At 42.5% G+C, this 14,357-nt stretch overlaps 1 protein-coding gene across 1 annotated transcript in view; it reads left to right on the forward strand.

The window, feature by feature from the left end:
- Positions 1 to 14,357, forward strand: part of arap2 (ArfGAP with RhoGAP domain, ankyrin repeat and PH domain 2) — a 349,086-nt gene that overhangs the window by 181,804 nt on the left and 152,925 nt on the right. The window contains 3 exon segments of the mRNA XM_055637821.1: positions 1,191 to 1,390; positions 3,684 to 3,769; positions 11,951 to 12,131. Coding sequence (XP_055493796.1) covers positions 1,191 to 1,390; positions 3,684 to 3,769; positions 11,951 to 12,131 — 467 coding nt within the window.

Here is a 14,357-nt window from a genome sequence, read left to right on the forward strand (position 1 = left end):
TCTCTTGGACCCACAATACCTCTACTCTGATCAAGAAGGCTCATCAGTGTCTCTTCTTCCTGAGGAGACTGAAGAAGGTCCATCTGTCAGTGAACTTCTACCGCTGCACCATCGAGAGCATCCTTACCAACTGCATCACAGTATGGTATGGCAACTGCTCTGTCTCCGACCGGAAGGCATTGCAGAGGGTGGTGAAAATTGCCCAACGCATCACCGGTTCCACGCTCCCCTCCATTGAGTCTGTCCAAAGCAAGCGCTGTCTGCGGAGGGCGCTCAGCATCGCCAAGGACTGCTCTCACCCCAACCATGGACTGTTTACCCTCCTACCATCCGGGAGGCGCTACAGGTCTCTCCGTTGCCGAACCAGCAGGTCGAGGAACAGATTCTTTCCGGCGGCTGTCACTCTACTAAACAACGTACCTCGGTGACTGCCAATCACCATCCCCCCCCCCCGGACACTTATTATTTTTTTTTATTCAAATCGTTTGCTATGTCGCTCTTCAAGGGAGATGCTAAATGCATTTCGTTGTCTCTGTACTGTACACTGACAATGACAATTAAAATTGAATCTGAATCTGAATCTGAGTAGACTTACAATCCCTTTACAACTCCAACCACATTTGCATGGTCTGAGAATGCTCTACTTCTCTCTTGAACGGATGCCTTGACCTGGGAGTCTTGGGCTAGAAATGTTAACTCTTTTTTTCACAATTGCTGCCAGACCCACGGACACCATGCTTTTGGGTGAGGATTTTCAGGATTTCAACCCAAAGTTATTGAAAAAATTGTGCTTTTTTTTCAAGTTTGGGTATTGTGTAACTTGAAAGGACTAATAAAATTCTTCAGACTCTCGGTCTAAAGAAGGGTCTCGACCTAAAACATCTCCTATTCATTTTCTCCTGTGATGCTGCCGGACCTGCTGAGTTACTCCAGCACTTTGTGTCTTCTTCGATGTTACCAGCATCTGCGGTTCCTTCCTCCACAATAGAATTTGTATGTTGCATACGATGTATACAGTGTTGAACCAGCCAACACTGATAACCATAGCCAGATTATAGGATTTATTATAATCCCATTTGAAAATGAGTAACACACTTCATAGTTTCTGATATATCTAATTCTCTGTGGCATGGTGTACCATGTGATTTGATAATTATCGTTGAAATGGGAAAAAAAAATCAATGTTTCAGCTTCACAGCAGAATCGGAGCGGGAGAAACAGGAATGGATTGAAGCTATGCAAGGATCAATAGCGGAAAGCCTCTCAGATTATGAAGTGGTGGAGAAGATCTGGTTCAATGAGTCGAACAGAAACTGTGCAGATTGTCGAGCGCCTGACCCTGAATGGGCATCCATAAATCTGGGAGTTGTCATCTGCAAAAAATGTGCAGGTAATTATTTTTTTAAAAGGCAAAGGAAAAGGCACAAATCATGCCATCTTCTTATTTTGTACTGTTAAAAATATTTTGAATGCAACAATATTCCACCACAGGAATGGATCACCACTCGATTGTTTGGTTCAGCAAATATATTTGCCAGCGATTTTTTTGCACATGCAATTAATGACTGCTGTAATTTTGGTGTAATATCAGTAGGGTTCTGGATTAACAAAATCTCAAATAAATAATGGTTCCTGATTGGGGAGACCCCAATCAAATTTTCAGTAGTTTCCTTCAGGATGTAGTTTATTTGGATCAATTTTCCGCTTGAAACATAGAAACATAGAAATTAGGTGCAGGAGTAGGCCATTCGGTCCTTCGAGCCTGCACCACCATTCAATATGATCATGGCTGATCATCCAACTCAGTATCCCGTACCTGCCTTCTCTCCATACCCTCTGATCCCCTTAGCCACAAGGGCCACATCTAACTCCCTCTTAAATATAGCCAATGAACTGGCCTCGACTACCCTCTGCGGCAGAGAGTTCCAGAGATTCACCACTCTCTGTGTGAAATTTTTTTTTCCGGCGCGGCTCAGCCTAGCCTCCGCTGGACGAACCCCACCAGTGACCAAACCCACCCAACTCGACGGGATTTCCCCGCCTCCCTCAATTTATTTAGTGCGGGATGCCGGCGGTGGGTGTGAAGCTTACCTCGCTGTCCTGAGCCCTAACTCCCCTCAGCCACAGCTGCCGTCACCACCACCGCCGCTGCCGCTGCTGCCCGTATGAGTTGAGTATGCCAGTAACATGCCAGCATCTGCTGTTAGAATGGGCTAAACCAGTGCAGAGGGGTTGGGAATTTTAAAGTTATGTCAATTAATACCCGGACATCGTGCTTATCTTTTCAGTCATTCTAGTACTGGATTAGCATTCACTGCGCGTCAACCGCACTACGCACATATGTAGGTTGAAATTCTGAGAGTGTGCTGATCATCTCTTCAGAAAATTGCACTCACTTTCTCATGGCAAGTTTCTAAATTACTTCATTTTATATGGAATTAATTTACTGAAACTAAATAGTGCACAGCAGTTAACCATTGAGTGGAGTACCTAATATTGTTTCTAGTGATTTTTCTGTGGCTTCTAAATTCAGTCCCTCCCAGATGAAGTCATGGACCCCTAATTAAAAATGCATCATTGTTATGAAAACATTTTTGCTCCATTAATGAAATTGAGACAAGTTCCTGCTCTTAAATATTTGTTAGTGGAATGAAAGATGATTGACTGCCATGTTGCATCAGCTGACAGAGTATTTTACATTTGTTTTTTTCCGAATGAATTTTGTTTGTACGTCTAACCTGTAATCGAGCGCTATTTCATGATTACAGCCAAAATGGAATTTTGCTTTGCATGCTTTGTTGTTGCATCTCGTCTATATCTTGCTCATAAAACCTTTGGCAAATTTTGTTCTGAATTAGTTAACATTTTAATTTGCAAGTATTTACCTGTCTGGAGAAAAGATAGTAATATTTTCATCTCTTGAAAAAGATGCGAAAACAGAGCATATTAACATATGGCATCTCTGTGTGGTATCTCAGCTGCACGGAGGCGGAGAGGAGAGCTCTTCAGCGCGTCGTCCACAGAGCGCAGAGGATTATTGGGACACAGCTACCAGCCTTGGAGGGCATCTACCACACACGGTGCCTCAGGAAGGCCGTCAGCATCCATAAAGACTCCTCACACCCTTTTAATGGACTGTTCAAACTACTTCCCTCTGGCAGACGTTACAAGGCCTTCTACGCCCGAACCTCTAGACTCAGGAACAGCTTCATTCCCAGAGCTATAGCGGCTCCGAACCAGCCCTGCTGAGCGCCCCCCATAGACTGTCTTCCTCGGAAGTCATGTCGCACAGACACATCTGCACTTTAGTCTGTGAACTGTTTTGACTGTTTACTGGTCTTTTTACAATCCATGTTCTCGGGACATCTAAATCCAAAATGGATTATTTATTTATGTTATAACATCAGTTGGAAGCTGCATACCAAATCTTGTTGCGCTTGTGTGCAATGACAATAAAATATATTATTATTATTATTATATATTTTTAAATGCACAATTAATCAGAATTGGTTAAAGAATTAAAAATGTACTGGCACAAGAAATTGATTTACTCTAAGTGGGAGCAAGTTTAAATATACAAACGAGTTTTCCTTAATTATAAATCTTGAAATTGAGAGGTAAACTGACTAATTTTGTTTCAGTCTAACACGTGTTCATGTTATTTGTTTTTTTCTGTGATTCAGGTCAGCATCGATCATTGGGTTCAAATGTTTCCAAAGTTCGTAGTCTGAAACTGGACACTAGTATTTGGAGTAATGAACTTGTTGAGGTAAGAAAACCAGAGAAGTTAAAATAAAATTGCTTCTATCCTTCTGAATGAGATTTATTATTAAAAATTAGCACACACTTCATCTCCGAATACAGATTTGAAAAATTCTCTTTTAAGGGGCCTTCTCTTTTATTTCTACTTTCCACTTTCTCTCTTCCTTTTTTATTTTTTATATACACACTTCACGTTTCTCTACCATCTATTTTTCCACTTTTGCCTCTTTCTATTGTTTTCTTTTTCTTGTCCTGCTTACTTCCTTCTCATAACATAAAACTAGAGGTTGTACATAGAATGGATTACGGTATTACATAGTTGGCACCTAAAATTAGGTTCCACTGTACTGTTTTGTGCTGTATTAACTTCTAATAAAATAAACAAAACAAAAAAAAAAAAAAAAAAAAAAAAAAAAATTAGCACACACTTGGACCAATAAGCTGTCTTTTTCTGGCTGATCCCAGCCTTGTTTTTCTTCAGATATCATTTCTTGAGAAATAGGGATTTTGTTGACCATATCATCTATCATATTTAATTTAATTTTGAGCTAATGTATGAGCATAAACTATGACGGTCATGGGGATGTGAGAGCAATAACTAGTTTGCATGGTGACTCCTTTGTGCTGTCTTCTTAGTTTGGCAGTCATACAGCATCACTTCAAGCCTTTTCCCATTTGAAAGCTTCTAACTTTTTATTAATTTAGACAGAGAATTTGATATCATTCAGCCTTAATAATAGCTTTAGGAATGACCTGTGATATCTTTCCAAAGACTTGTTCATCAGTGTTACCCTGCAATTAAATTAATGATTCTTATGGATAAAAAAAGGTTTAGAGGGAGAGTAGAAACAAAGAACTTCAGATGCTGCAGTCACGCAGCATGTCAGGCAATATCTGGAGAACATTGCGGGTGAAGTTTTGGGTCGAGACCCTTCTTCAGGGGGAATATGGATAAAACAGGTAAATCGGACTGGCTTAGATTACCTCCAAGTTTAAGTATGGTGTCTTCTCATCAAACATTAGACTCTTGAATCACCCTGCACAACTCTCACTGGAGGCCCAATGGGTCTATTTCCCTGCTATATGACTATTATTTTTCATGTGTGTTTGACTTTACCATGACAGCAGTCAACTTCAATACCTCTTTACAACATGTTCATGGTTTTAATGTTCATCATAAGCTCAGACCTATAGTGCCCTCCATAATGTTTGGGACAAAGAATCATCATTTATTTATTTGCCTCTGTACTCCACAATTTAAGATTTGTAATAGAAAAAAATTATATGTGGTTAAAGTGCACATTGTCAGATTTGAATAAAGGCCATTTTTATACATTTTGGTTTAACGTGGCGTGATGACGTGTGACGTGCGGTGTTTTGTCAAGTGTCGCAACATTTTTTTGTTGCCGCTAGATTTTGAAATGTTCAAAATCTTTTGGCGACACTGATATGATGCCATCAAAATCGCCAAGTGGGACAGGCTCTTAAATATTACTCTTCCTAATATTACTCTTCCCTCCTGACTAGTTTTGAATTCGCCTGACGTAGTTTTGTAGACTTTCAGTGAGATGTTTACAAATTGTTTAATTAACAGAGTTATCGAGTATAAATTGCAATAATCGATCATTGGACTCCTGCATATATATTTTTTGGAAAATGGGAACAAAAAATGTCCACAGTAACAGTGAATAAGTCAAGTCAAGTCTAGTTTAGTGTTGTGATAACTTAGTTCTTGCCCAATGACTTCCTGATTATAGCTGCATCAAAAGTCATGATTGTTTTGTGATTCATAAATGAAAGTGCTTTTATTTTGCAATAACAATACATGATGTGAAATGAGTTTTGGTGGTTGTGATCCAATTCCTAGCAGGTGCCCACAACACAATCTTGGCACCAATTCAATACTCTTTTGTACTCTGTTAGGCACAAAGTCACTCTCATGTCAAAAATAAAACTATCAAGAAAATGCTCCTTATAATTGAAGTGAATATAATGTTCACCTATGGGGCATTGTTGAATTAAATGTCAAATCCATACGATGTTAGAGTCACAGTGTCCACTTGAACATGTGCATATCATACAACTGCTATTTTAAGGTAAATGGAATTTAGTTCACTGGATTTTTGTTGCTGTAAAATGAAAGTGATTGATGTTCTCATTCCACATCAACCTCCATTGTTTCCACTGGTTTGATACTGGTCAGAGAAACAATATTACTGGAAATATTGAAACATCCTAAACTGCTTTACGGTTGTATTTTCTAACAAATTTTGAAATTAAGTTGCAAAAGGAGATATTAAGGCGGGTGAATTTACGCCTAGTCAGAAGCAGGGTTTAAGAAATAAAGGAATTAAGGGACAGAAGTTTAGGGGTAATATGAGGGGGAACTTCGTTACTCAGAGAGTGGTAGGGGTGTGGAATGAGCTTCCAGTGGAAGTGATGGAGGCAGGTTCATTGATATCATTTAAAAATAAATTGGATAGGCATATGGATATGAAGGGAATGGAGGGTTATGGTATGAGTGCAGGCAGGTGGGACTAAGGGGAAAAAAAAAAATTTGTTCGGCACGGACTTGTAGGGCCGAGATGGCCTGTTTCCGTGCTGTAATTGTTATAGGTTATATGGTTATATAAGGAATGCCTGAGAGATGGATGGAGGATGAACATGAAGGTACAAGTGAGTAACTTTGGGACAAAGCAGCAGACTCTCACATGACCTCAGGTTTATAGAATACAAAACCATCAGGTTTTCAACATCAGTGCAGTCCATAAGCCATAGAAGCAGAATTCAGCCCATGGAGTCTACTCTGCCATTTAACACAGCTGATCTATTTTTCCCTCTCAGCCCCATTTTCCTGCCTTCTCCCCAATCAATCTCTGCTTTAAAAAAAAAAAATGGAGAAACACATTTTGGATCAAATGATGTTGCACAGGCAAAGGAGATAGATAGTCTCTCTAGACTGTCTGGAACCTCAGCTTGACACCAAGATTGTAAACAGTCCGATTTAGTGTGAGACCATTGTCAGGGAGAAGGATGACGTTGTATCTGAGGAATGGCGTTTGCAGCCAAGTCTAAAGGTGATGTATGATAAGATAAGATAAGATAAGATACATTTATTGTCATTTGGACCCCTTGAGGTCCAAACGAAATGCCGTTTCTGCAGCCATACATACAAACACATAGACCCAAGACACAACATAATTTACATAAACATCCATCACATCGCTGTGATGGAAGGCCAAATAAACTTAATTCTCCACTGCACTCTCCCCCCCCCGATGTCAGAGTCAAAGTCAAAGCCCCCGGCTGGCGATGGCGATTGTCCCGCGGCCATTTAAGCCACGCCGGGTGATGCGAGGTCGCACACCGGGTCTTGATGTTGGAGCCCCCGGCGTGCGCTCGCCATTCCAAGCCGCGCGGGGCAGTGGTGTCAGGCCCCGCTACAGGAGCTCTTCGACCCCGCAACTTGGGCGGGGGAAGTCGCCGTTGCGAGAGCCCTGAAAAGCGGTCTCCCTCCAGGGAGCCGCGGGCTCCCGGTGCCGCCGTCCACAGACCTGCCGTTGGGGCCTCCGACTCTCCGGTCGGGCCGCAGCAGCAGCAGCAGCGCTCCTCCACCGCTCCAACCGTTCCAGACTCGGCCAGCTCCGCGACGGTGACAGTGAGTCGTCGGCACCAGAGTCCCCGGCTTCTTCCTGTTGGAGGCCGCTCCTCGTTGCGGCCCCAACGACAACGGAAACCCGACCCCGAGAGAAAAGGTCGGGTCTCCAGTGCAGGGAGAAATTAAAAAAAGTTTCCCCCCCCCCCCTCCCACCCCACCCCCACCCCCCAACAAAAAATAACAAAAAACTACATTAAAACACAGACAGAAAATAATAAAAACGCGGACAGACTGCAGAGGCCGCTGCTGGCCAGAGCCGCGCCGCCCACCGGAGGTATTCTCATTGTTTCTTTTGGAGAAAATTTCTGCCCAGGTTAATTAAATAATTTGACTATTTCAGATTCAGTGGATGGGTTGATAGAGGTAGTGGTGTTGGAAAGCAAGTTGTCAGCTGCATACAAATGGATTGAATTGATTTTGTATAATAACACTGAAGGATAGCACATGTTTGAGAAGGATGACAACTGTAGATCCTGATAGTATTGACGAGGGAGAGGGAAGATAACCCAAATTCAGGATGAAAATGTTAGTGGCTGAGTGCTTTGGATGCAAGTGAATGATGGCAGAGAGGCGCTGGAGCTTGCGAATATCAGCAATCAGGGCGTGGAGAAAGGCTTCCTTGGTTATTAACTTAAGCTGCCATTTGTGACTTTGAAAAGATCAGTGAAAGGCACAGAAGCCTGATCTGCACAGATTTGGTTGTGGAGTTTAAGAGATGGGAAATATAGTTTTGGGAACTTCCTGCTGTTGATAATACTCTGAGACTCTACTGGAGGCATGGTTACAGATTTAAGAAGCGGCCGATTCGGAAACTCCAAGCCGCAAGTGTTTTCCGATCAGTTCCGACGCCAGAGTTTCGATCATCCCGGTGGACGGGCCTGTACATCGGGCCGTCCGTAGCGGCGATTGCAGAGGGTTCAAAGGCCCCGACTGTGATGTATATGTAATGTAATGTGTAATGTAAATGCCAGTGACCTTAAGGAAGACATTACATGGTGTCAGGGGTGGGATAGAAGCCTAACCAGCAGGACAGCAACGGTGTCAACTTACCTGGAACGTTTTCCAGGGCTGTGCAGCCACCATCGACTTCGGGTGAGTTCCAGGCCCAGTGGCCGCCACCGACGTCGGCTGAGGGCCTGGTACCGTGTAGTCCGTGGACAGGTCTGGCGACCGCCAACGAGGACAGCCGAGTCTCCAGCCAGCCGGGAGCAGAGTCAGCCCGGCTGTGGGCAGAAGGGGCCCAGCCACGTGAGAGAAGCGGACCGGCTGAGTGAGAAAGCCCGTTCACGAGAGACGGCCGCCGCAATAACAGCCGCAGCCACCGCCACCGCCATGTTCGAGAGATTCAAGTAGCCCTGCGGAGCGAGGAGCACGACCCGAGCAACAGTTTAAAGACACTAAGGGACAAATGCAGAGAGTAAAAGTTAAGAAGCCAAGAAGTACAGATAATTTGCCGAAAATACAAATGCAAAGAAGTAAAAGTTAAGAAGTGAAGAAGTAAAAGCCAAGAGTTATTATGCAAGAAATTGAAAGAACGAAAATAGTTGGTATTGACTGTTTAGTATTGACTACGTTTTTTTGTTTAAAGGGGGAGTCCGCCTCCTAGATGGAGCAAGTCTACGAGACCAGGCGGAGAGTAAGTTCCGGATAGAGACGTCTAGTCCAGGATAGACCCCTGTGTAGCCATGGATAGACCCCTGTGTAGCCGTGGATAGACACCTGTGTAGCCATGGATGGGCCACCTGTAGCCAGACCTGTAGACAAACCTGGACAGAGGAGCCAGTCCCCCAGAAGCCAGAAATAGTCTCCCAGAAGGGGCAAGTCCCCAGAAGACACGATGCGCCGAGATGCAGCGAGAGGCAGGAGCCAGTCTCCCAGTCACAGCAAAAGGCAACAAGACAGGCCCTTTGTTAGAGTTTCTAGAATTTGAGTTTAAAGTGAAAAACAGCAGCACTCTTAATTGAGTCTAGTGTAAATCCTTATGTGGATATTAGGGGGAGATGTGATGTAATTAAAGTGAAGGGGGAGATGTGATTTATATGTAATGTAATTTATAATGTAAATGCCAGTGCCCCTTGAGGCCAAAAGCAGAAGCTAGCAAATGTACCTGTGCCTCGTGACTGAGGTCGTGACCTTCTGGAAGTTTCAGTAATTGCAGATTAAACCTTTCCTACAAGATGTCGGACGTGTATTCATTGTGTTAGCCACAACAAGGTCTTACAGAAGACATTACACCGAACACAGGTGAATAAAGCGGAAGATGACTGAACTTTATTGCCTTCCATCACAGTGGGAAACGTTGATTCCGCTGTGGTGGATGTTTATGTTAAACTCTATCGTGTATTGTGTTCTTTTTATTTGTATGGCTGTAAGGAAATCAAATTTCACTGTACCAATTGGTGCATGTGACAATAAATGTGAACTTGAACTTGAAGTCTGGTCTGGCAGTAGTCTTCCTTCAAACGTTCATGTGGTCAAGTTTTTTGCTGGCACCCAGTTTACAAGGAATGTCAGCATTTGACAACGATGCTACTGCTTTGCTTCACTGAAAGGTTAGTTATCCATCTACAGGTTCAGAATGAGGAAGGGCAGGCATTCCTTTCCAAATTTCCTAACAGACTAAGATATCACAAGAAAATAATCTTATGTAAAAGACACAACAGTTTCTGCACCTTTAACTTTACTTTGCAAATTCAGCAGTGTTTTCTATTCTGTTTAATACAATACAATGTTGAATTTATTTTCCCGTTGAGTATAACATCCCAAACTTTACCACATACGCAACTGGTTAAAATGCACCCAAAAGCTATGTGCATTTCTGACAACGTAAATATCATCATGAATCCGTGAATAGGAAGATGAGGTTAAAAATAAATCAGAGGGGAGCTGAAAACAAAGAACAGATACTGTGAGCACAAAACGCAAGATACTGCAGATGCTGGAATCTTGAGCAAAACACAAATCAATGTATCTATCGATACAATTTAGGTTTAATGTTTTTCTGTTGACCTATGTGTTTGATGATTTTGGAAAAAATGACTGAAATGTTATAGATGATAGACAACAAGTGCAGGAGTAGGCCACTCGGCCCTTCGAGACAGCAATGTGATCATGGATGATCATCCGCAATTAGTACCCTGTTCCTGCCTTCTCCCCATATCCCCTGACTCCGCTATCTTTAAAAGCCCTATCTAGCTCTCTCTTGAAAGTATCCAGAGAACTGGCCTCTCTGTGTGATAAACTGTTTCCTCGTCTCCATACTAAATAGCTTAGCCCTTATTCTTAAACTGTGGCCCTTGGTTCTGGAATCCCCCAACATCGGGAACATGTTTCCTGCCTCTCGCGTGTCCAAACCCTTAATAATCTTATATGTTTCAAAAAGATATCCTCTCATCCTTCTAAACTGCAGAGTATACGAGCCCAGCCGCTCCATTCTCTCAGCATATGACAGTCCCGCCATCCCGGGAATTAACCTTGTAAACCTACGCTGCACTCCCTCAATAGCAAGAATGTAATTCTTCAAATTAGGGGACAAAAACTGCACACAATACTCCAGGTGTGATCTCACTAATTTTGAAATCACTGAATGGAGTTTTCCATTATGGCATGGGTATAACATAAATAATAAGGATTGGCAGCAGCTTAAACATCCTGTGGTAAAACCATCTGTAAATTTACCCGTGTATAACTGAAGTGGATTAAATATTGACCATCCCACAACCCACAACCTTTTACACAACCCATCCCACAACCCTTGCTGAAGTTTGCAGTTACAGCAATTATGCTTATTGACATACAGACCTGGTCAAAAAACAAAAACTAGGTCCACTAATTGACTTTAGTTTATTGTTGTCACGTGTACCAGGATACAATGAAAAGCTTTGGTGCGCGTGCTATCCAGTCAGAGAAAAGCCTATACATGAATACAATCAATCTATCCACAGTTTACAAAGGTTCAAAGGTAAAACATTTAGTGCAAGATGTTGAAGTCCAGTAAAGTCCTATTAAAGATAATTAAATGTTTCTAATAAGGTAGATGGGAGGTCACGACTGCACTCTAGCTTATGAGGGCACAATTCAGTTGCCTAATAACAGCTGGGAAGAAAGTTCACCTGAATCTGGTGGTGTTTCAGAAAGAACTGCAGATGTTGGAAGAAATCGAAGGTAGACAAAATTGCTGGAGAAACTCAGCGGCTGAGACAGCATCTAAGGAGAGAAGGAAGATAGTCTGAAGGAGGGTTTCGACTCGAAACATCGCCACAGTCTGAAGAAGGGTCTCGACCTGAAACGCCGTCTGTTCCTTCTCTCCATAGATGCTGCCTCACCCATTGAGTTTCTCCAGCATTTTTGTCTACCTCTGAATCTGGAGGTATGGGTTTTCAAACTTCTGTATCTCCCGCCCCTTGGGAGAGGGGAGAAGAATTTTGATGCGAAAGTATTTAATAAGTGCAAACTTAAATGTTGAAATTTTATAATGATTGAAAATGTTTGTTCCAAAGAGAATGACTGCATCCTTTGGTTGAATTGCAGCTCTTCATTGTGGTGGGAAATAAAATGGTCAACAGCTTTTGGGCAGCAAATCTCAAACCAATAGAAGAGCTGGATATGGATGCTCCACCAAACCAACGTCTGGAATTCATCACGCAAAAATACAAAGAGGGAAGGTTTCGTAAAAGACTCTCATCATTTCTAACACAGGAAGACCTTAACAGGTAAGTGGAATGTATACAAAAATGCTGAAGAAACTCAGCGGGTGAGGCAGCATCTATGGAGCGAAAGAATAGGGACGTTACCTTCAGAAGGTAAGTGGAATGTTCAGTGAAATACTGTCTTCTCAGTTTTTATCCCTTTGATCAATATTGTTTATTTTAAATGAAGCAAGTGTTTTGTGGGCAAAAGATAAAACAGAATTAATACTCCCGAGTTGATTATGACGCCTATTTCCCGTGGTGTTTCAGAAAAAACTGCCTTGTTGGAAAAAATCGAAATATGAGACAAAGATGATGGAGAATACACAGCAGGTCAGGCTGCATCTATGGAGAGAAAGAAGATAGTCTGAAGAAGGGTTTCGACTCGAAACATCGCCACAGTCTGAAGAAGGGTCTTGACCTGAAACGCCGTCTGTTCCTTCTCTCCATAGATGCTGCATGATCCATTGAGTTTCTCCAGCGTTTCATGTTTTTGCTGTAATTATTTCATTCAGGTCTAAGTAATACCAAGTTTTCCACAAGCGAGCTCATAAATATGTTGAAGGTAGACACAAAATGCTGGAGTAACTCAGCGGGCCAGGCTGGAGAGAAGGAATAGGCGATGTTTTGGGTCGAGACCGTTCTTCAGACTGATTTCAGGGGAGGGGGTGGGACAAATATAGAATGCAGAAATAAATTCTAAAAATAGAACTTTGCAAGTGATTTATGAGGTGCAGTTCCTCCAATTTGTGCTGGGCCTCACTCTGATACGGAGGAGCTCCAGGAAACGAAAGGCTAGATTGGGAACGCAAAAATACAAAGAGGGAAGTGTTTCGTAAACCGACTCTCATCATTTCTAACACAGGAAGACCTTAACAAGGTAAGTGGAATGTATACAAAAATGCTGAAGAAACTCAGCGGGTGAGGCAGCATCTATGGAGCGAAAGAATAGGGACGTTTAATTCAGAAGGTAAGTGGAATTCACAGTGAAATACTGTCTTCTCATTTTTAAAAAGTTTGATCAATTTGTTTATCGGAAATAAAGCATCTTTTGTGGGCAATTGATTTAAAATGGACATTACAAAATAGCTGTCCCTTTGATTCAAAAGGCCTATTTCTTAAGGAAAGATTAAACAAAAAAATGGATAAGTGTTAAAATATGAAACAAATAATTCAGAAGATAATGATTTACATATCTAAGGTCATTAATTATAGGCCAAATGGAAGGTTTCAGTGTGGATGATCTTTAATAAATGCCCATTTAAATCGGTTAACTAGTGGGTTCATGTGGAACGCGCATGGTTTAGAATGTTGATATCGCGCATGTTTTTGTGTAATCAAATGCCGAGTCTAAAAAATACTGCGGGATATAAAAAGCCCAAAATGAACTATTCGCTATAGATAACTTGATATTCAGGGTTATATATATGCCCCATTTAATGTGAAAATAAGGTACATACCTTTAATTGTTTGCTCTATAAAACCCTGGGGCTGCGAGAGGTTGCGGAATCAGACAGTAATTTAAAAACTATTAGAACTATATTATCGAGGCCTATAAAACTAATAATACCTTTTGCGACCGGGTCTTGCAGCGATTTTTCGTTAATGATTTACTAGGCTGAACATCTGCGATTAGTACAGCCTAGTAAAAATCGCGTTTTAAACCCGCCCCCTCCAAACAGCACCAAAATCGCGGACATTGCTGAGGGCAGATTCCCAATGACGATTCAGGTAGGTTTTGTAACATACCTAGACTGAGTGGAGGTGTTCGGTGAAACGATCGCCGAGCCTACGCTTGGTCTCGTTGATGTAGAGAAGTTGACACCAGGAACAGCGGATACAGTAGATGAGGTTGGAGGAGGTGCAAGTGAACCTCTGCCTCACCTGGAAAGGCTCAAGAAGGAACTGCAGATGCTGGAAGATCGAAGGTACACAAAAATGCTGGAGAAGCTCAGCGGGTGCAGCAGCATCTATGGAGCGAAGGAAATAGGCAACGTTTCGGGCCGAAACCCTTCTTCAGACTGATGGGGGGGGGGGGGGGAGAAGGAAGGAAAAAGGGAGGTGGAGGTGCCCGAGGGCGGGGAGATGGGAGGAGACAGCTCGAAGGTTAAGGAAGGGGAGGAGACAGCAAGGGCTAGCAAAACTGGGAGAATTCAACGTTCATGCCAGCCGGACGCAAGCAACCCAGGCGGAATATGAGGTGCTGTTCCTCCAATTTCCAGTGTTGCTCACTCTGGCAATGGAGGAGA

This window comes from Leucoraja erinacea, chromosome 1 (genome assembly GCF_028641065.1).
Source record: "Leucoraja erinacea ecotype New England chromosome 1, Leri_hhj_1, whole genome shotgun sequence".
NCBI lineage: Eukaryota > Metazoa > Chordata > Chondrichthyes > Rajiformes > Rajidae > Leucoraja > Leucoraja erinaceus.